The sequence below is a fragment of the Seriola lalandi genome, unplaced genomic scaffold, assembly GCF_002814215.2.
Source record: "Seriola lalandi dorsalis isolate HSWRI2012SDOR001 ecotype SW California unplaced genomic scaffold, Sedor1 jcf7180002054901, whole genome shotgun sequence".
Taxonomy (NCBI): domain Eukaryota; kingdom Metazoa; phylum Chordata; class Actinopteri; order Carangiformes; family Carangidae; genus Seriola; species Seriola lalandi.
Genome location: NW_019525453.1, coordinates 6,096,675 through 6,120,174, shown reverse-complemented (window position 1 = coordinate 6,120,174; position 23,500 = coordinate 6,096,675). Strand labels below are relative to the sequence as shown.

The 23,500-nt window shown below is 39.0% G+C and overlaps 2 protein-coding genes and 1 long non-coding RNA gene across 4 annotated transcripts in view; 2 read left to right on the top strand and 1 right to left on the bottom strand.

Moving 5' to 3' along the window:
* LOC111672565 (exostosin-1) overlaps nt 1-23,500 on the bottom strand; it is a 229,218-nt gene that overhangs the window by 87,546 nt on the left and 118,172 nt on the right. The gene's annotated exons all lie outside the window — the stretch shown is intronic.
* LOC111672567 (pteroicidin-alpha-like) lies at nt 12,698-14,152 on the top strand. Its single transcript, XM_023430009.2, has 4 exons — nt 12,698-12,814; nt 13,166-13,266; nt 13,785-13,803; nt 13,935-14,152. Exons 2-4 carry the CDS (start codon nt 13,167-13,169, stop codon nt 14,011-14,013), a joined length of 198 nt encoding a protein of 65 aa, XP_023285777.1. The 5' UTR covers nt 12,698-12,814; nt 13,166; the 3' UTR covers nt 14,014-14,152.
* LOC147817751 (uncharacterized) lies at nt 21,187-22,483 on the top strand. Of its 2 annotated transcripts, none has more exons than XR_015438725.1 (4): nt 21,187-21,336; nt 21,574-21,713; nt 21,893-21,926; nt 22,176-22,483. It is a non-coding gene; the product is annotated as an uncharacterized LOC147817751 (long non-coding RNA). The 2 variants fall into 2 exon arrangements; XR_015438724.1 differs by having other exon boundaries at nt 21,188-21,336; nt 22,170-22,483.

Genomic DNA, 23,500 nt, shown 5'->3' with positions numbered 1-23,500 from the left:
GTGTAGAAATCTAAAATTCTTCCACATATTACTTAGTGGATGGTTTGATGTCTCAATTTTGTGTTACTGAAAGGGCAACAGGGAATAGGCCCCCCCCCCCCTGCTTGAGAGCAAGGAAGGATGTGTTGCGCTTAAACGCTCTGAATTTTTGATTTACAGATCATCAAGTGAAGTATTTTGTATTATTTCTGTGTTTGACTGGAGGTTGGTAATATTGATTTCCCCTTTGAGGTCTTCCCTTTGACATATGTGGACCAGCTGTGTTTTTTGTAACAACTAAGTTTTATTCAATTAAGGGACAAAAATGAGCAGGCAATGTCCAATTTCACCCGGGGGGGGGGGGGTTCCTCTGAATCCAGACGACTTGTTCACCTGCAGCTTCTGCTACAACATCCAGGTGGCTTAGCTGTGTGTTTAGCTTCAGGCTAACAACAGCACGAGCCAGGAGCTGAGCTGTGAGCATGCTAAAGTATTTAAGGACAGTGTTGAGTAAAACATAAAGATTACATCATCTCGCCTTGGGCAGTATAATGCTATATGCAGACTTTTTTATGGCTTTGAGTTGTATATAAATATATATTTGTCAGTGTGTGTGTGTGTGTGTGTGTGTGTGTGTGCGCCACACAGGCTTTGCTGGCAGACGCTCTGGTCTTTGAAATGCTTGCCATTCACCAGGGAAGAACTTTAATATTCCAACAGTAGCACTGACACACACACATCCACACACTCGTTTGTACTTCTATCTTTGTGAGGACACTCATTGACATGATGCATTCCCCAGCCCCTAACCCTAACCTTAACCATCACAACTAAATGCCTAAACCTAAACCTCGACCTGAACGTAATTCAAACCTGAACCTTGAAACCAAATCACATCAAACAGCCCTTTGAAGATGTGAGGACCGGTCAAAATGTCCTCACAACGGCGGTATCAAAACAAAATTTGTGCACACGGTGATAGAAAGACACACCCACCCTCACACACATGATCACGTACACAGACAGTTGGTGGAAGGGTGGCCTGTTCATATGCTGCCTCCAGCCTCCACCAATCACACTCTCTGAAAACAGAAATGAGTCTCTCTGCATCAAATTCATCAGCAATTCACCCACTTTTAAAAAGCGTGCTGTGTTTTAAAATGTTCACTGCAGCTAGAACTGACTGTACTCACATCTCCACTGGAACATCGCCTCCTCGTGTGACACTGTAAAATGGTTTTGAAGGAACGTAGACAGTGATTTTCCCTGCAAACAGGGGGACTGTTGGAATGTCCACTATGAGTCTCATTCAGGTGTTTGCATGAAGTCAGACTGTTGAGATAACGATGGAGTTCAATGGCACAAAGTCTTACACTGTAAACTATCTGCCTCTGCTAACAATATTTGTTAGCTGGATAATTTGGTTGGTTTAAGTGATAAAAATAAAAGGTTCTTCAGTTTTTTAGTATCAACACTTTCTTGTCTTTTCTTCTTTCCCTCAATAAATGATCCTCACTGCGTCTTCTAATTCAGTGCTGAAAATCTGACACTTCAAAGCCACAAATCTGCTTATTCACTAGAACAGACACTACATTCTTTTTTCTTTTTCCTGGAGAGTTCCCAAAACATGGATCCACATATAAAGCCAACACACTTTCCAAAGACTGTCAGCAGTATAATGGATTGGCAAACAAGGGGCAAAGTAATGTAATATGTCAGACAGGCTCACACAATGATGCAGACTGACAACTGAGTTGTTGGAGCTGTCAAAACACACCAGGAAAGTTGAATATATGAATGTTTACCTCACAGTTAAAACTGTTTGGAGAGTGTTCAATTAATAGAAATAAAGAAAATTGACTCAATGTTTATTAGTACTTTTATTTTAGCTGTTAGGAGAACTTTTGATGATGCCCACCCTTTGCTACCACAAGCCTGACTCACAGTGAAGTTAGCTGCCTTTTAAATTCATCTGTGTGTACATGTGTATTTGCATGTGTACTAAGTATGCGCAGATTTACATTTGCATTTTTGCTTGTATTTTCATACCAGTATAAAGTGTGCAACAATATGTTAGTGATCGTTTTTAATCTCCATGTATTTATTTTTTTCTATTACAAAGGCTCTGTGTTTATTGCTATATATGTATCTGGGTAGACGTTCATGTCCCTGCCCGTGTGTACGCTCTTGTATTTCTACTTTTGCAAGGACAATTTTGTGTTTTAAACTTATGGTGTCAGGACATTTTTGGAACAAGACCTGGTAAATGGCTAGAGTCCCCCACCCCCAGTACAGGGTGGAGTCTCTCCTCATGGAGACACATACGGGAATATGATCATACACAACTAAACAAAAGGTCAAATGTTAATTTAACGTACCAGAAAGAAATCCCCCCTTCAGCACCATGGACAGCCACACTCAGCCAGGCATGCCAAAACACTCTTCATGAACATCAATATTAAATAGAATATATCTTTAAATGCCATAGCACAACGTACTGTCAACATAAAAATAAAAAGGCTATTGTCACAGGCGCGTGACAGTGAAAGTCAACTCCTGATTTTATTGTTGTTTGCACTATTGACTATTCCACAGTCGGACTGGCCATCAGAAGCACCGGTAGAAATCCCAGTGGGCCAGTCACAAAAATCCATAATGTTTTTGCAGGTTCTTTCTGTGTGCCTGTCATTCGTTCATTGAGAGTGTCCTGCTTGTGTGTTCCCTGACTGGGCTCACACATGTAATCAACCCTCACTGACTCGCCCAAGCCACCATCACCGCCATTACTACTTTGGGGGGAGGGGTAACATTTTGTCTCCACCAGAAATAATAAATGTTTTGCAGAGACAGAATATAAACTCCTGGTGCCTGACATATAATGTTCATGCCAGTTAAGCCTAATGTCCATTTCTACCATGTTAATTAAATAAATTCAACAATATAATAATTCTACTGTCACCACTTTGTTGGCACAGCGGTGGTGTGAACGGTCGGCTTATGGCAAATGGGAAAAATCCAATTCTCAGTCGACAAATGGTGTAACGTCATTCCTCAACTCTATCACTCAGTCAGTCAGTCACTGACATTTGCCCCACTGTTGCAGTCCAGCCAAAAAAAAAAAAAAGAGATAATAGAGTCCAAACCTCACTCCTTCAAAGACCTGTCAGAGGCTTAAGACCTGGATTTAAGTTTGATGTAATAATTAGGTTTAAGTCAACTTTAAGATTCAATGTGAGGGCTTATACAAAATAGAATTCCATCAGTGAGAGTCTTCACAAGTATAGCAGTACAAAATTGTGTGTGTGTGTGTGTTGTTGTTGTTGTGTGTGTTTTTCATTTGGCCTGCCGCCAGCAGTTCACTCAGCTGGTCTGAAGTGAAACAAGGAGACAAGCGGAGCGTGCTGGTGGCAACATTCAGCTGTCACTCTCAATATCCCAGTCACACACAAACAACACACACACACTCATTTGCACACACACTGAGAACTGCTCTCGTATTTCTCACACACAATGCTCTGCCTAATTAGGGTTGTAATGTGAACAAAGGCAGCAGTCCTATCTGCCACAGCAGACCTCTGAGTGCTCAAGTTCAGACAGGAAACCTCTTAGTGAAGTCATGTGGGGCCCTTCATTTGTCTCTCTGTCTCACACCCACACACAAACACACACATAAGTGCAGATGGTTTACCAACACACAGTTCAAAAAAGACAGATACTAACTGGGACCTGAAGCTGACGTCACCCCCTCACGTGTCATGGCCCCTTCACACACACAGACATGTCGCTCAGGATCAATGCCTCTGAACCAAACATCTACTTCAGCGGAAGATGCAGCTTGAAGTTTTCTGACAGGGTGGGGCAGCGCTGCATTTTTGGATGAAGCATGAGATGACAGTTGAAGCTGAAAGTAGTTCAACTTTTGAGGAAGTGCAGGAATTACTGTTTGCCACGGTTCCATAGGACTCAATCAAATCACTATTTCATGGTCATTCATCATAGGTTTGCCTGTGTTAAAATACAGTACAGGTGACCACAGACAGCAGGAGGACATGGTGGTTTAACCCATCGTAGACTCAGCAGAGTAACAAGTTCACAGTCAGTGCCATGTGTGTTAGAAACTGTTCATTCCAGTGCAATAACATGTGCTACCCCCCTGCAGTGCACAGAAAAAATAACACATGTGGATACACATGCAATATATACAGTATGCACACACACACACCCCTGTGTGTGTATATAACACGTGCACATCAACGCAAACACACCTGCATTCATACAGCTGTACCTCACCAGATGTTGGCTGTGAAGCACATTTGTGGTGTTTGTTGAAACATAGAAAATTATCTGTTTAAGGAGTTTAGTTCAAAATAAGATATCTGAGAAAATGGCCTGAAAAAACACTGTTTGGATTCAAGCCTGATCTTTACCCCTGAACTAACTTTAGAATTGGACCAAAAATTCTCCCAGACCGGTTGTTATTTGACGTTCCTCGATGACGCTCTCAGGTGATCGATTTGGACTGTTGTCTTACAGTCGGTCTGACTCCTCACATGGCTGCTGTCAAAAGATCTGGATTGTAGAACTGTACTACGTTTGTATAAAAATCACAGGAACTAACTTTGCTGAATGACTGACTTAAACATGTAGTGTGACTTAACACAACATACAAGCTTCACTTGGTGCCACCTATTAAGAAATTCTACTGTTTCACCCACCAGGGCGCATTAAGCCCGATAAGCTCCTGATGGTGAAGAGATGGAAATATAGTTCAGTACAGTAACTTAATAATGTGTTTTATTCTGCAGCAGCTCGTGTGTCTGTGGATGCCAGAAAATGATTCTCAGTGCAATCTATTGCTTTGTTTACGTGATATAAAATGTAGAATGGAAAAGTGAATGAGTTTCTAATAAACCAGTGGGATGGGCTTGGTTAACGTTTTTGGCTCACACACATATAGATAGGAAAACACACATCCACACACACACACACAAACACACACACACACTAAAATCTCTCTCTCTCTCACACACACACACACACACACATACCACACACAGTCCCTCTCCTCCTGCCAGTAATGAAGCAGATAATAAGCTGCTTCACGCTCTGCTGTAGCAAAACCAAAATCAAAACACTGTTGATTTAAGAATCAAAATGCGTACACTCATGGGTTTTTCATCTTCCATGCTCAGTGGCAATGATGAGGTAGAGTTTCAGTGTGTGTGTGTGTGTGTGTGTGTGTGTGTGTGTGTGTGTGTGTGTGTGTGTGTTCAAGCTGTATATCAAAAGCCTGAGGAGCAGTGGGTTTGCTTGGTGGCGTTGAGAATCCATTCCTCGTGCTTCCCACCTCATTTCAGCTCTCCGTATTTTCAAGAAATGATTCTTTGACTTTGACAGTGATGTCGTCACTGAAAGAGGTTTGTTTTTCTTTTTTCTTTTTTGGGAAATTTTCAGAAGTTGTCAAGGAAAGAAACAGAGGACAACAAACCATGCAAACATTTTTTGATACTGGAAAGAGACCAAAAACCTGCAGAAATTAAGTATTAATGAAAACTGTGGCTACACCAGGGACCTGAAGAGAAAATGTTAGTTTTCTGTTGTTGTTCTCATGTGCAGATGTTACATTAATGACCACAAATGAGTTTCTTTGATATGTTTCATGTATTTAAATTAACAAAATAACCACAGCTCTGTACATTAAACTCACTTAAAAGAAACATTTAAATATATTTTTGTAAACGTCTGTGTTTCAACTGGTGGCCCAGAAAAATATATGTTAAATTTCAGGAAGGAGGTTTGTTACTCTCCAGTCTTTGGTATCAGGATCCCTCCTGCGTTTGTTCCTGCTGTTCTCTCAGTGACAACAGTAAAGGTATAATGGAAAAACACATGGAAGTTGTTTTGGATGACCCCATTTGAAATAAAGAAATATCCAGGTTTACTCGCTCTGTCCCACATTGTAGCAAGTGACAATAGAAAAAGAAGAAACATTTGAGAGCAACGTACTTTCACATGAAGCAACAAAAATGTCTTATGTGTTTCTGTTGGATCTAAGTAGCTGCCTTTGGCCTGGCAGCCCATCAAGCCTGCAAACAGTCACAGACACATCATATGCTCTATATATGCTCTCTTTCTCTCTCTCTCTCTCTCTATATATATATATATATATATATAATTTTCCATGTCATTGATATGTCTGTTTGTTGGGGTTCTGTTTATTATTCCTGACTTGGTTTTATTTCACTCTCCGCAGAGTTTCTTGTGTGTTGATTTATTTGAGGAGCATCCTCTTGAACCAGTTACGCTGCTTCCATAAATAAAATGTTTTTATATGAAAATCCACTGTGGTTTAATAGACTATTGTGGTGTGATAAAAAATATTAAAGCTTGTTCAAATTCTCATTTTGAGACCTCCCCATGCAGTTCAGCTGAGTCATAAAGATAAATATGTGTGTTTTCACGGAGGTACACCACACAATGTCATGGCCAGGTTCATTCTCATAAATACTAGTTTGTAGATGGTTTGTCTTCTTCTTTTGTGTACATACAGTACGGTAAATCCTTCAATAGACACTTTACCATAGCCAGAAACAGAATACGAGGTGCAACTCTTCTACAACACCAGAAGAACCTGTAGGACCCATATCAACAGGAAAGCCTCTAAACATTCACAGCACACCAACGCTCACACTGTATATGCTTCTCCCACACTGGCAACACAACACAACAACTCCTCTACCCTGAACAACCATATAGGACTGACAGCGGCGTACCTTTGTCACCATGGTTACTATAATAACGATCATGTCTTTGTTAGCTGAAGGCACTAAAACTGCTCGGTTAGGTTTTGGAAAAGATTGTGATTTGGGTTGAAATAAGTACTTCCTCGACATTGATGGCCCATTGTCACGGTTACAATATAAACAGCTGGTTTCATATGTGAATCCAACACCGCTCTCCTGTGTTTTGTTGACCCATCCATCCATCCCAACCTCCTCCTGACGTGGACTTTGTCTTTATACGTCACCGCACTTCTCCCTTTGCACCTGTCATAATTACTACGGCCACTAGATGTCGCCTAGCAACAAAACCTAACTATGGGTCATAATGCTGCACAAACTACACAGAGCTGTGTATTAATCCATTAACAAAACAAATATGAAGGCTTGTTTTAAAAGACAAAAAGGATACAAAGGAACATTACTCAAGGTCCCCTATTTTACATGTTTTATTGAAAGTTTTGATATCCATAAGAAGATATATTTTTGGTTCAAGCAACAAAAGCTATCTCAGTGTAGTTTTACATCTCCTCTCTCTCACTTATTTCTAGAGTTCTACTTAGACCAGGTTGGTCTGTTTTCTGAGTGACCACTGTATCTTGGTAAAAGCCACCGGTGATGGTGATGGTCAGTCAGTGCTGAACTGAGCCGAACAGACGGTCAAATTCGGACTAAAATGCTCCAGCTAGATTAAGTTGATGTTAAGGCGAGTGCATGGAAGGACGGACATCTACAGCAGCACATATGGGGAGATTATGGGGAGAAATATGCTTTGCCTGGGCAGAAGCTAAGGAGACAAAGCCGTCAAGCAGCTCCAGGAGGTGGAGTAAGTACTTCCTTAACTGTGAGTAAGCAAGTTTGCAGTCCACACACACTGCCATAATAATAGTTGGTTTTCAGTCCAAGTGTAAAAACACAATGGGTAAAATGGGAAACTTAAAACAGCAAGATAAAAACAACGATGAGTAGAAGAAGCTGGACAAAACACTAATAAGAATCCTTAATTGAGATTGAGTAAAAATATCGTAGATTTCAGGTAAACACTCAGAGAAACCAAAATCCTGCAAAGTTGGATGGTGGGTCCAGGTGGGCGGGGCTGCTGTTTCATTGTGACATCATAAAGTTACGGAATACAGGCTGTGTGCATTTCTCTGTGGACTGAGCGCTCTGATACTTTCACAGTATCGATATAGAACCTGGACCTGCTTCATAATCAAAAACGCACACAATATGGGACCTTAAATAATAAGAATTAGACGGATACAGGACACTGGACTGTCTCATGTGCTGTAGGGACACACTGAAGTTTGTGATTGTGTGATGTAACGAGGTGCAAATTACAATTTGTCAGAGGTTTGTCTCTGAACATCATGAAATACTGTCATGAGCAAGATACGACAGAAAAACGTAACTAATTCTATGATTTGGTGCTGAATGGAAAAACAATTTGAGTTGGTATTAAGTACTATACATTATATCATAGAACATTTCCATAATACCACGTTTAAATAAATGCTTCCAAACAGATACAGACTAAGAAACTATGCCAGTGGTCAAAACAAGATGAAAATGTGCTTCATTTGTATCTAAATGGAGCTCCCTCATTATCTTGGCAACAACAGAAACACTGATCCTCAGACTTCTCCCCACTCCAATTCACTTAGACAATTAGACAGGATTTAGCTGAGATTGTGATTCTTTTTTTTTTTTCTACCTCCATGATGCGCACTGGCACATTTTTGTATCACAAAACACTATGTGCAGTCCACTAACAATCAGGATTAACAGGCAGTTTGTCCACATCCTGTATATTGTAACCAACACTTTTAATTGGCATCATCTAAGACTCTGCAGCCACTTAGTCAAACTTGTGTTATATCATGTAAAATTAACTGTACGACTCCACATTATAAACCTTAATACGTCCTCAAATCAGTGCCACCGTGAGCAGGAAAATCCCTGTTTTAAATGCTGCATCCTGATTTCCTTGACACTTGCGTTATTATCCGGTTCCGGTATGTTGTTGGACGAGTGACTCAAGTCTGGCTGCATTAACCCAGGAGTGTATGTGTGCGTGTGTTTTGCGCCACTCGTCTGTCTCCAGCGAGGGTTTAAAGAGGGATTGAATTAGAGGAAGGATAGCTTTCAAGTAGGGATTAGGCTAAAGCTGGGTCTCTCAGGGTTATTATTCAATAGCCGGTGAGTGGCATCAGGACCCCTAAAACCCAGCAGAGAGCAGGCTGAGAGTGGCTACTCCATCAGTATTGAATGCAAGAGAGCTCTGGAGTGTGTTTGTGTGTGTGTGTGTGTGTGTGCTGAATACTGCATTGTTTTGGAATAGTTTGGGATAATAACAGCAATAACTTTGAAAAACTTTCTTTGGGTGACAGAGAAATTGGCAGCCAGTCCACTTAGGAGCACATAATGTCTCTCCCATCTGGTATCTCCAAGTCTAGATGTTTGGTTATCAGGCCGGACCCAACAAGCTGATTTGCCCAGTTATAATGTACAATATAAAATACAAGCTGACCTCAAAGAACTAACGACGACCAGGGCTGACAGATCAAATATCTGACTCTCCTCATGCATTCTCCAAAATGCATGAGAGGAAACAACTCTTCATCCCTGGAGATTGGTAAATGTCTGTGTAGACTTAGATTTTCAAACCAGTGTAAAAGAACTTGCCCGAAAATGACGTTTTGTTTTACGTGATAAATGAAATGTTGAGATATATTTTAGACTTTTTACGTCCTTGGTCGTTACTTATGCGTTTTTTTATTACTCATGCCAGAGTAAGCTTTTCTTCTCCGACTTCATTAAATTGTAACTGCTTGTGACACGTAGCAGCAGTGGATTATTCGGAACATGTCATTCGACACGCCTGTGGCTGTTACTGGAGCTTTCTGGTGCATCTGGTTCAGTGTAGCCGAGGCCTGGCCACTGCTCGGATTAGTCATTAGCTCTGTGCTGAAGAGTAAGAGTAGAGAAGAGGGCAGATAGGAAGTGCTTCACCTGCAGATGATATGTGCTAATGTCAATTTTCCCCATTATACCATTGCATCACCTTCAATAAGTAATAAAATAACCTGCTCTGACTGTGACAAGCTGCAATACTGTCGCAAAATTAAGCAAAAACATCTTCCAAGACCATCAGTTGATTAGCATCCACTTTGCAGCTCCTTAAAAGGTATTGCTGAACGTTGCTTTCCTTCTGTTTAGTCTACACAACTAAAACTTAAAGCGCTCATTTGTTTCTGTACCCGATTGCACAATATTTCTTTACCATTTTAGCTGTGGTTTTGATGTTTGTTTTCTCAGGAAAAAATGCTGACTCATGTTCCACTGTGCTGACTTCTGCATATTATATTCACACTATAGATTTTCTGACTTTGGAGATGAAGTGTCAGAAGCTTAAACCAACAGTTGATTTTATCAAATCTATTTTTTTTTTTTTAACTGCACTGGTGTATATTTTACACATTGCAAACTTGTGAAACACTGTGAACACAAGCTTCAAGCTTTTACACAATTAACCGTCCAACAGCCAAATTCAGTCCATATGAAGCAGACATTTCTCATAAAACAACAAAAAAAAAAAACATGTTGGACAGAAGAAATAAACCAGGAAAGAATAAAACAAAGTGCAGAGAGCTGAAGATGGTTGAGTGCATCTATTTTAGCTGATGCTGTGAATTTGCGTCCATTGGAGAATTTTAGCGCTACAGTGCCACTTGACTGAGCCGGCAGAGAGAGGCTTACATGCGGATCAAACACAAACCCTGAGCTCGTGGCTCCCGATTGTCTGTTGGTGCGTCAGGATCATCCTGAGATGCCGGTTCCACGGCATCGGCGATCACATGCCTCTGATATCTCACTGTCACACAGTTCAGACGTTTGCCAGGAGTCGAGCCGTATGAAGGTTCAGATGAACCTCAATGTGAAAATTACATTTCTGTTTTATCACACATATGGTTCGGTCCTTGTGTGATGATGTGGAGAGATTTTAGTTGAAAATGTCTCCATTAAACAAAATCAATATGGCGTATTGGTTTGTGCCATTTATAGCTGAGCAGAAAGGTTTCATCCTACACAGTTTGCTCTCGTATGTTTAGCTCATTTAGGAACCTGCTGAGCGGGGACACCTTTCATTTTTCACCAGGACTTCAACCTAAGGGAACGACAGCCGTGACTGATACTCAAGCATTATTCATGTGCTGTTAATGGGTGAAAGTTAGAGAAGGGGAACTGCCATATGATGGAGGTGACATGATAAAAAAGAAAAATGGAGATGTGAGCAGTGAAAAACTATTGATCATTAAGATAATATCAATATTATCCCTCTATATATTATGCTCAAATTGAGTTACAATTTGTTTTTTAAGTGCATTGGTCATACACACATGCTGTAAAACTACCTGAACAACACCTGATTCCACTGCTTCCACTGCACTGTGCATGTTTCTTTGTGCTGTACATTTTTATTTGTCCACTGTGCAGACCAGGCAGGAAGTCATTTCGCAAACTTTTGTAAGGAGGCCTAATGGTAAAACTAAGGTGGCCGAAGTGGCATGTGATCATTGATAACAGTATAGATATAATGTAAGATATCATGTAAGGGGGTTGCTTATAAATATATTTGATACATGAGCATTTCATGAAAGGTTTTTACATTTGCTCTTTTTAACACAAAATGTCACGTAGCTCCACAAAGATCCTCATTTATACTTGAACATTTCTGACAGAACTTGGACACACTAACAGCAATATCCGCTGTGGCTGAATATATAAAACGATGAACACAAGCTGCAGAACATTCAAAGAAAAAAACATCAGATTTTCGCCACCTGCTTGATTGACAAGTGGCCTCTGGAAAGTGCAGGACAAAAACACAGCAGTGGTGAGCAGCAAAGATGGATGGAAACTGAAAACCCACTGATTATCACCTCGAATGTGGGGATTTTATAATGTGGAAATTAAATAATGTTCTCAAATGGCATATCTTTGAATAAAAAGTCCAAAAATAACTCAGTAAAAACCATTTACTTATCTCTGTTGCCTGACTTTGAATTTTTTCATATGTGGTTCCTCTAAGTGGCATGAGAAGAGGAAACAGAGCATGAGGAAGTGATAAGATAATAATGAAGCTGTTAACACTGATACAGCAAGGACTTTGCATTGTCATTGCCCCGTTCGGATCAATAGATACCACAGGAATCACACATGTGATCCCCCATGTCCCCTTCACAGTCACACATTCACACATGCACACGCTTGTTAGAAAAAAAAAAAAAAGAAAACAGTAGTAGAAGTGCTGCCAGACTATATGGGAAAATATATGAAATTATACCACAATCAAAATATTTCCCTGATTCTTAATCATATTATGGCAATAACATGTCAAAAACTGTCCAACAGACACGGTTTGTTTGAACCTTGAGTCAGGTTTCAATGAAGCTAAACAGCCTGTTTCTTCCTCTCTATAATGGCATGTACTGGAATCACAGGGGGCAATGTCCGTGTAATAACCATGATACGGTCTGATTTCTAAACCACCATATGTAAACAACTGTTTATCTTCATGTGGGCACCCATGAGTGGAGGCTGGTGTGTAAACATGTAGTGAATGACAATATAGTAAAACACAGTTGCGATACTATAATAATCATATAGAAATTATAATTGCTGACAAATGCTGAACATTAATAAACACGTGCATTGCGTGATTCGTGGAAAATCAGTGAGAAAAAATGACTTGAATTCATTTTCAACCTTAAGACTAAAAAGTGGTGAAAGGAGTGAGTACTGGGTGGAACGGCTTCAGTGTCCCTGTCAAGATTAAATCAGCATAATAACAGTGCATTAAAATATGCATAGTCTGTTTGGTCTGCATCTACTTCCTATATTGCAAAATATTAACCAAAGAATGACGAAATGAATGCATCAATTGCTATATAAAGAGAGTGTATCTCTGAGTGGGTAGATAGGCATCTATCCACTCAGAGATTTGTCTCGTCTTTGACATCAGTTTTTTGACTCTTGACTCAGTCATCAGGAAGGTATGGACTAAATATTTTGTCTTGAAGCTTGCATTGTAAAAAAACAACAACTTAACACTTTATTCAAGAACCATTGAATCGAGGGCAACTGGACTTCTCTCATCCAGAAGGCTTCTTCAGTTCTTCAGCTCACTTCTCAGAACTGAAGAAGCCTCTTGGATGAAAGGTGATGAAAGGTGAAATGTCTTCAAGTATCTAAAACCGAGTGCGGGTTCCCTCGATTCAACCCTTCTTGGATGACCATGACTTGGACGAGGCTTCACAGACCACTGTACACTTTGTTTTTTTAAAGTCAGTGGAACTGTGGCTATGTAATTGTGGCCTCTGTGATGTACTTGTGCTTGTTTTCAGGATGAAGTTCATCGCCCTGTTTCTTGTGTTGTCACTGGTCGTCCTCATGGCTGAACCTGGGGAAGGTTTTTTTCACCACATTCTCTCGGGAATTTTTCACGGTAAAAAGGGTTTTTTATATTTCAACAAAAGCACAATTTTAGTATCAATTATCAAACCGAGGCATTAAAACCAGTTTCTGGTTTTAATGTTGTATATAGGTGTGGAGTCCATTATTGAACATTTTGACATGGGATCAAAACATTGTCTACTACTAAATGATTTTGGAGTCAGTGTTCTTGCTATTTCCAATAGGGGTTGCGTATTATGAGTATTATGTTTCAATGCATTTTTGGTATTGCTGGTATTGACAACATATTGAAATCTGTCAGGGTTATTCTCATTCTTTGACCTAATCATTTAGACACTGATGCATTTGAGAGGTTTGATGTTTTTTTTATTTACGGGGTTTTTGTAGAAAAGTAATATTATGTATCACTTTTGGGTTTTCTATATTATTACACTATGCACTGTTATACTACGCACGAGCATGTGTTTAAAATCTTTATTTATAAGGCCTGAGGACTCATGATGTCAGAGTTAATGTAATTTTTTTCCTCTCCTTTCTGTTTTTGTTTAGTTGGCAAAATGATCCACGGGTGAGGACCTTTTACTATGGTTATCATTTCCACAAACATTTCAGTTACTACAGATAATATTTCAAAGAAATAATATGTGTGTGTGTGTGTTGACATATGTACATATGGTCAATTCTATCTCCCTTCAATAGCGCGATCCAAAGGAGGAGACATGGCATGAAAGAGCTAGAGCAGGAGCAGTTTGACCGAGATCGGGCTGATTTTGCCTAGACCTCCTATGACCTATAATGTTTCACCTGAAGGAGTCACTGTGAAGCAATTCACACACAATTGTCTAATGGTGCTATTCTTGGGTTCTTTGGAAAAATATGATTCATCAATTCAAATAAAATTGCATTTTAAAGAGTTATCCCATTGTCTTTATTTGGCTGTAATATTTATAGTCTTGTACATTGTATCTAATATGCTACTTTAATATAATCTAATTTAATACTTTAATCACATTTTACTTTCATCCTGTGGGTTTTAATAGATGTGCTATGCAAACACAACAAAATCTCCTGCATAGTCCTTAAATCTGCCAGTATAAAAGAGAGCATCATCATCAAAAAGCTTGACTCAGCTTCCACCGTTCTGAGAGCTGCACAGATGTGTGTGGAAACTGTGGTTGCACATAATAAAATTTTACTTCAACAGTCTTACCTTACTAAGCATTAATAGACAGCAGTAGTAAGTAAATAAGCAAATTTCACTGATTTATCATCTGAAGTGGCTATAAATTGTTTTACTAATCACCTTGAGGTGTGTTAGATGACTAACAAAGAGGAGTTAAGGTGTAATGTGGAGCAGCTTTTTCGTAACTCCTTTTGCAAGGACAGCTTCCACAGAGCTGATTGACGTCATTGTTAGTTAATGGTAAATATTTTGAAGATTACCATAGAAGTAATTTCTAGATATTTTTCCTCTATACTGCAGATTTGACATGCTTACTGTCAGTTCAAATGAATAATCCTAATAAACAAAAGGAAGCTACTGAGCTTACTTCAGGCACATTTGCACAGGGCCAAGGATATAATGAAAATGCCTTTATTGTGTTAGTGCATATCAGAGTAATATATATAACAAGAAAATCCCAAAAAGGGCTAGGGTTATGGGAGCATCGTGATTCCTCATATAAAGAGATTTCACCGGGATTACAAGTAGGCTATATTGGGACCCACTTAATTTAGCAGTGCTTCTGTTGGAGCCTGATGAGTGGCGTCTGATGACTCCATCCTTTATGTTTGGTGTTGGAAACCAACTGTTATACAATAATGAAAGGAGGGTTGGTTGTTGTTGTTCTTTTTTTTTTCTACAAAGCATGCCTTCTTCCTCTCTTTCTGTCCAACCACTGCAGTTCCTCTTTTCACTGACCAAAGTAAAGACAAAGTAAGATATTAATCACCATCATGATTATGTTCAATTAAAATGAGCAGTCAAAGGATACCAACCATTTTCTAAACAATATTGAGATGGTGTAAACCAGTTTACAAGAAGAGTTATATATATAACTCTGAGTGTGTTACTCTGATATCAAGATGAGTCTTACTTGCTGGTTACAGCGAGGAGTCAGGATGACACAGCATGAGAAGGAATAAAGCCGACATACAATGCAAACCTTAACTGAGGAACAAGAGACAACACTGCTATCTATAGGTGTAATTTGACATTAACTCTCTATGTCAATATCCACTGTAATTGCCAATGATTGTCTGCATTACCTCTGAAATGGCTTTGCAAAGGGGATTTTCTTATGACAACAATATTTTAGACAAGCTTCTAGCTTTTAACAAATGAGAGTAGCTTTGTACAGACGACACCATATGCTTTAGATTAACCTCCTGTGGGTTCTGAGCATGAGGCAGACTTGTATAACTCTGTGGTAAAGTATTGTTACAGTCAACAGAACCAAATGATCATCAAAGAGAGTTGTTAATTATCAGACTGCAGCACATGCAGAGGTTTTGGCCTTTTCCCTTCACAAAATAACAGTGACATTAATTATTACCACTAACATATTTGCAGACAACAGTGCAGTGCACTGTCAAGTCCAGACTATTCAGAAAGGGTGGAAGAATAAATCAAGCACCCCTTGTCTTTCGTTCTCTCTCTCTCTCTCTGTCTCTCTCTCTCTCTTACATGCAAAACTTTACAGTTCAACCAGAGGGAAAGTCTGAACGTGTGAAACTCGCATTTAGTTCTTGACCAGGCCTCTGGGTGTATGGGTCTGAGTTGCAGTAATGACTTGGTTCCAAGATAATGTTTCTTACGATGCACCAGTTAAAGCATGCGCACAAAAGTTATTTAAAATGGACAACAAATTGTTTGCACAAGCACTCCACATCTGCTGTGTGCTGGGCCTCAGACATTTCCCGGTCCCTGCCTGTTAGAGAAAACACTCATTCTGCCTCTGGACCTACACGACGCCTGGTTCCGAAGGGAGCATCCTACTGAGAGGGAAGACATCCTGAGTCTTTCACCTACAAATGCTTCCATGAAAATAAACAAGCAAGAATATATAGTATAATAAATGACAACACATGATAAACACAGGAGTCATATGACCTCCAAGAGCACTTGAATTTGATTGGCTGCTGAGAGGGTGGTACTTTCATGTTAACTGCAAAGCTCTGATAAAAGTACACCGCAATTCCTCTTGGTGGAGTAGTGTGTAATAGATAATTTAGTGCATTCATTTGGTTAAAACACATTTAATGTCTCCATCTGGGTCTCTTCCACATTCCCACATATAAATTATTTTGCACATTAATGAATAGAATCACAACCCACCAGTAAATACACAGTCATTGGTCAAATTAGCAGAATTGGATAGAAATGATTGAGAGTTTAGCTCAGTGTTTAGACTACAGTATGTAAGTGATAAGCCAAGACAGGGTGTCCAGGTTTTTCACAACAGACAACGGACGCAACGAAGAGAGAGAAATGAGGGGAAAAAAAAGAAGTAAACTTGATGCAACTAGTAAAATGCAGAAAGCAAACAAAACAATAAGATAATAGCCCCAAATTCAAATTGGATGCAGGACCCAAACGGCAACCCTGCCTCCTAGTAAATTACATTTATACACACCTAAACTGGTATAATAATGATATTATATATTGTATTGTGTGATGGTTAATTGAGTATCAGGAACAGGTTTGCAAGCAGCATGCTGTGAAGACAAAACAGGCAACTGCTGACCTCACAGAGAAGACACTGAGAGCAGCAGCGGTGTCAAGTCAAGATAAAACAGACGACAAGACGACAGCTGCGATGTAATAACGTGAAGAAGACAAACAAGATGAGGTAGACCCTGTAATAGTTTGTTAAACAGAAAAGACCTGGTCCACATACAGCTACATTAAACACAACCCTCCCACAGAGAAAAGATGGCAACAGCAGGTTAGCATGCCCCTTCCTCTCTTATGTGTGCTGTAAAGACACAGGACTGTTATTAGATGAGAGTCTGTGAATAAGAAACTCTTCCTCTTCCTCAAACTATGTGGTGCCATGTACAATTCTATGATCATCACTGTCTGAAAGCACTAGAATACACAGCTGCAGTGACAATGAATTTCGTGGATGTATTTAATGTCATTCATTAGTGTTATCTAATTATTTTTCTGTGATTAAAGGCTCAACAATTAGTTAATAAAAGTAACTGATTACTTTATTTTCCAAGGAAAAGGTTTGTTCGATGTAACAGGTCATCTAACCACATCAGCTTGGACTGTGGGACACTATAACAGCTGTGGTGATATCTCAGTGATGCCTTGGGGGAATTTCTTCAAACTTGGCGCTATTTGATTTTGGTGGTCAAAGGTCACAAAACATGGCGTCTTGAATGTGATCTCAACACCTACCACAAATTTTGCACAAACATTCACGTAGTGTAAAAGATGACCTGATTAGACTTTGGCATTCAAAGATGAAGATCACTATGACCTCGTGACCTCTGACAAAACACGTTTCTGGCCTGTTGAACGCGATATCTCAGTCTGGAGGGAATTTCTTCCAAATTTGGCTCAAACTTTGACTTGAACTGAAACTCATGAACTAATTAGAAAAACACTTTAAGGTTTTTTATGGCAAAGAAGTTAAACAAACTGGAGTAAAAGCACATGTTTTTAATCAACAATGTTCCTACAATGTGGCAAAAAGTGCTTTTAAAGACTTTACTGAAAGAAGTTGTAGGTACAATGGAATACTGAAAATCAAAGACTTTAAAGAAGTGAAATAAACTTGTTTAATTTTGTTCTTCAAGAAACACATCCATGGCTGATGAAGCCCTGAGGACATATTTAATAAAGCATGACACTGTTAGAGTTTAAAGTTTAGACTAGCTCGACTTATAGTAGAGGTCTCGAACGACATACATTTAATTTTTTCTTCGTAAACATTTTGTGAGTGTAGCATGATTTTCTGCTGTGTTTCCTCCCTCGGACTGGTTGAAACATTTTCTTGCACAACTCTGATCAAAGAAAAGAACGACAGTGCACTGTAGCTTCGAATGAACCATTACTACCTCTTTCCATGGGTGTCTCTCTAGGTGTTACATGTCAAAACATTCATCAGCATCAATGTGTTGATCGCTGATAAAAACGTTCTTGCACAATAACAATGACTTGACATTAATATGACCCCCCCCCTCTGCCATCTTCCTTTATATTTCAGGATGGTGTGACAGCATGTGGAGAGCACTCTCACGGCTTCTTTGTGCTACACTCAGTAGAGTTAGACATATTTAGCTTTATTTTTATGCTTTGGTTGAATGACTCAAGTATAGGTGGCCATTCATGTCATATTATTTGAAGCCAGATTTTCCTACATTCCCCCTCTGACTCAGTATTTCACAAATCGTGCAAAAGCATGCCTGCGTCAACTGTGATGAATAACCGGCACCTGATATTTACTGCGGAAGGGAACACAGTGTTTGTTTCTATTTCTTTCACGCAACACCAGGAGACAACAGAGCAGGAAGGCTTCACTCGCTGGCTTCTTATCCCCATGTAAGACCTACTGAAGTATGAAGGCTTACCAGGCGCATATTGATGTTTAATGTTTGGTGAATGTTTCCCACTTTATGTCAAAATTATGACAAATGTGCTATTTGCACAGCACATTTGATTACAGGGAAGGTTATTGAGGTTCACGGTAAAAAAACAGAGAAATGCAATGTATCTATTAATGCAAAAGTGTCAGAGGAACACAAGAAAAGACAAAGAAAAAAAAGTTCAATGGGTTGGATGGTGAAGAAAAGAAAATGACATAGTAAAAGTCACATAAAAGAAATATTTGGCCGAACTCTCGCAACATACATTTGTGTTTTACTCAAGAGATCATCTGCAAACTCGCTCAACAACAGGATCCCTCCAGCTGTTTTCCATGACTCTTCATTAATGTGTTCCTGTTCATTGGAGCTGATTGTACACTTGTGTGATCAGGCTCAAGACACAAATCCAGACATGGGATTTTTTTTCTAATTTGTTTCAGTGCAGTTGAAAATGAGCAGATCATCAAATTGTTGTTTTTAGTTTTAATTCCAACGTATGTTCTGTTGTTATGTCACAAACTTGAAAGTTGAAAAAAATGTAATTAAATTAAGACCACAATGAGGATGTTATAAGTTTCACCTCACTGTTTTATCTTCAAAATGCCTCAGTCAAACTGGTTTCACAACATTTGGCTGATTAAAAAAAGCCACCTCATCATGCATCATCAGTTTAATGCATTGGTGATATTTAGCAAAGCCATACAGGCCAGACTTAACAGCCACTTCAGGCCACTTGATATAGATGTGAAAGTCCAACAATATGTGACATTAATGCACATTTCTATCAAATGGTTGTTGTACAGTTTATTAGCTGCAGCTCAATTTAATGCAGAGGGGCAATATACTCTATATACTGATGCCCTAATACACAGACATTTCTTAACCAACAATAAATCAGATATTCCCGAGTGGAAAAAATAGAAATTCACTTCTTCAAATTCATTAAACACTGCTAACAGGCTACATCGGTCAGTCATGCACTAAGCACCAGTATGGGCAGGCTGGACAGAGCTATGCAGGGAATTGCATGCTGTTACTGAGAGGCCTTTTTCCCCCCAGCAGGCATTTTGACCCGTCATAGTAGTAATAGTACAGGTGTGACTAATGACATTAATACCAATACTCTGAAACTGAAGCAGCTAAATGGAGTTCATTCATTATTTATACCTGTGCTTTTCTTACATGGATGTTTCAAAAAAATGTCTTCTGTGAAAAAGTCCTAAAAAGAAACATTAAAGTTTGGGATGTTTCACCCTAAAAACTATAGTCACCCAAGTCTTTGCAAATGCACACAGTCCTGAGTATGCTAACACCTGTTTGCATGGACCATCAGTGTTTAGGAAAAATACAAATTTCCTAATTTTGGAAAATACAGTTAAGATGAACAGACCGATAGCACTCTGTGAAGCTGCTGCTTGCAGTGAGTTAGCATTAGCTTAGCACAAAGACAGGAAACAGAAGGTAATGGCTCCTTCAAATGGGAACAAAATCCATTTACCAGTTCATCAATTCACAACGTAAACTGCATATCTTTTGTTTAATCTGTACAAAGACGGAAATGCTGCCCCGTTTTTGATGCCCGTGAATGATATTCTTTTTTTTTTGTGTGTAGGTTAGACTATAATTTCTCTGATGGTTTATCATAAACTGTGTCAACTCAAGAGTTTCCAAAGTCTGAACTCAAAGAAGGGAAGCATTTCAAACTCAACCCAAACTCAAAATTACTTCATTTATGTAAAAGCGTCGGTGCAAACACAACACAGTCGGTAAAAACGAAAAACACAGAGTAGATGACAAACAGGTACAGCTCAGCTGGTGGAAAAGAGTTTAAAACAGTAAATGTGCTTAAAATAATCCAAACATAAACAGTAGTAGGTGAGTGGGGTCAGTAAGGTCAAGCCCCAGGCTAATACAGACATTAATGAGTGTGATGGATGTGTTCTCTGTATTTTTGGTCAGTGTTAACGACATTCTTTGAGCTAACATAGGTAAAGACATATGAGCTGCTGACAGGAGTTTGAGAAAATGAAGACCTGACTGAAAACACCTGTACTGACATCACTGATGAGTGTGTGGTTAGAGGTTCATCGTGTTGGAAAGTTCACGCCCCAAATCATCAGGAATGTCCAGGTATTTCCACAGTTGTTTGCAGATTTTGCTGAAGTGTGAGCTATGTGTCTAGACTGTCCTAATTACTATTCTGCTACATCTAGCCATAAATTACATAACATTTACTTCTCCTTATGCAAATTTGAGTCTAACCACTTTCTCATGACTTGAAGAACTCGCCCTTGTGAAAATAGAAACTGAATTCAGATTAACACCTACTGGGCGTAAAAGACAACGATTCTGCTGAATACCACACGGGTACTGAGGAACCCACTTCAGCCCCACCCACTGAAAGGCACAGTTTATCACCACAGTTCAATCTCATATCAGCTATAGATCTCACAGCTGCCCTCTCTGACACATCGATTAACTCTGACTATCAATCTGAGGACAGGTAAACAATATACATTGTATTTCTGTTTTATTTATTTAATGCAAATAATTTACGATGTGATGATGATTTAGATAAATTGATGAAGAAATTGATGAAATAATGAAGTGAATGAAGAGATCTGTCACAGTTAAGACGAGATATTACTTATCTAGAGTAACTGATGGCATGGAATACAAATGGGCAGCAGTTATAATGTTATAGAACAGACTCTTAATGTGTTACACTGCTGTTTTACAGGATGAAGTTTGTTATGATCTTTCTCGTGTTGTCGCTGGTCGTCCTCATGGCTGAACCTGGGGAGTGTTTCTTTAAACACCTGAAAACCATATGGTCAGGTGCCAAGGCCATATTCAGAGGTGCCAGGGCGGGATGGAGAGGTAAATCATAACTGAATGCACAAGATGTGTCAACAAATATAAACGATTTGTCCACTCACTGCACTAACCAACTACATATAAGTTGATTTTAGTTAGCAGCTGAATTCGTTATGTACTGATTTTTTTTTCATGTCCGGTAATTTTTAATTTTTTTTTTTTTATCTCTTTGCTTTTTATAGGACACAGAAACTCACGCAGAATGGCTGCGATAAGGTGAGAACGCCTGATGAGTATTTTTAGTAGTTAGAAATGAGTAAAAACCTGCATGACATTCTCAAGCTTATAAAACCTTTTAACAAACTTAATAAGAAACACCTACTGAATCAAGTTCAAACTAAATCAAATGTGCATCTTAATTAGTGCTATAGTTGACCATTATTTAGATTATATAAAGATTAACTACTTTTACTACTAATACTACTTTCAGCCCTAACCTTAATTCCTTCCTCTAACTAGGTACAGAAGTGCATGGGCAAATTGCATGCGGTACCAGCAAGGCGGTTATAACCAAAATCGGCGGCCTTATGGGAAGTGAACCTGTTCATTTTAAAGAGTTTGAGCTGCAACTTTCTGCTTTGCAATGCCACAAAGAAATGGATCACAAAACTCAAGAGCGCAAAACAGTGGTCTTGTGTTTGAATAAAGGGCTTGAGATGCAGTGATTTTTTTGCCACAGCTTGAAATGATTTGGAAAAATGTTGCTTGATCAATGTTTAATCAATGCTTGATTTTGCGTTTCAATTAATAAAACTGTAGAACAAAAATGTCAATGCTGCTTTGTGGTATTATTTAAGTAAATAAATTCATTTAAAGTGCGTATTGTTGTCATTACTTTTAAAAATAATTCCTCTTCCATTGTGTTTCTGAGTTTAAGTGTTGTTGTCCATTATATTTCCCAAGAGCCCAAGGTGATGTAAAATGTCTTCTTTTGTTTGGCCAACGGTCCAAAGGTCAAAGATATTCAATATACTAAAATGTAAGAGCAGGAAAAGTGGCTAATTCTTATATTTGAGAAACTGGAACCAATAACTGCTGCTTTATAATGACTTAAAATTATAGTAATCAACTGTCAAAACAGTTTCCAAAGAATTTTCTATCAACAGTCTAATATATGAATCGTGGTAATTCTAGCACAGATGACATTCTCTCAAAGGCTCTAGACATCTAGACCAGTATCTACAATTACTAATGAATAATTAGAGTCAGGTGTAAATTGTGTGAAGCTACACTGCGACTTACATGATGTCAGTAAACTCAACGTATAAGTATAATAACGGGATAAAGTGTCCTGCCCAAACAGGTAGAACGAAACTAAGTCGAGTGCTGTTAGTAGGTGCCAACACTGTACGGAGAAAAGATCTAATTATACAACGTTAATGTTTTTTTTTTACATGACTAGATAATTAGCGATCTGCAAACTGATATTACCCATACACTTTAAGGACATGGTGCAGGATGACACATACTTTATATTGAATGAGCTACAGGAGAAAGCTTGTTGTTCAGAATGTGTGTTTCAGGCCACAGCGTCATCGTCAGCCTGAGACATATGGTGATGTTTAAAATCAGATGACTTGGTTGGCAGTATGCTAAACAAAAGTTCTGTTTACATGGACGGGGAATCAGTGACATTCTGATTTGATGTTTCTGGGTGAAAAAAAGAGCAGAGGCCAAGTACAGCAATTTAGCTGTAGAAGAAGACCCATATGTTTCCCATATGTGCCTGTTCTTGTAATGTACAGTATTTCATCCAGGTGGCACAAGAGCGGGTAGTCTAAGATGTTTCA

Coding starts and splice junctions, on each gene's coding strand:
- LOC111672567 (XM_023430009.2), top strand. CDS start 13,167: ATGAAGTTCATCGCCCTGTTTCTTGTGTTGTCACTGGTCGTCCTCATG.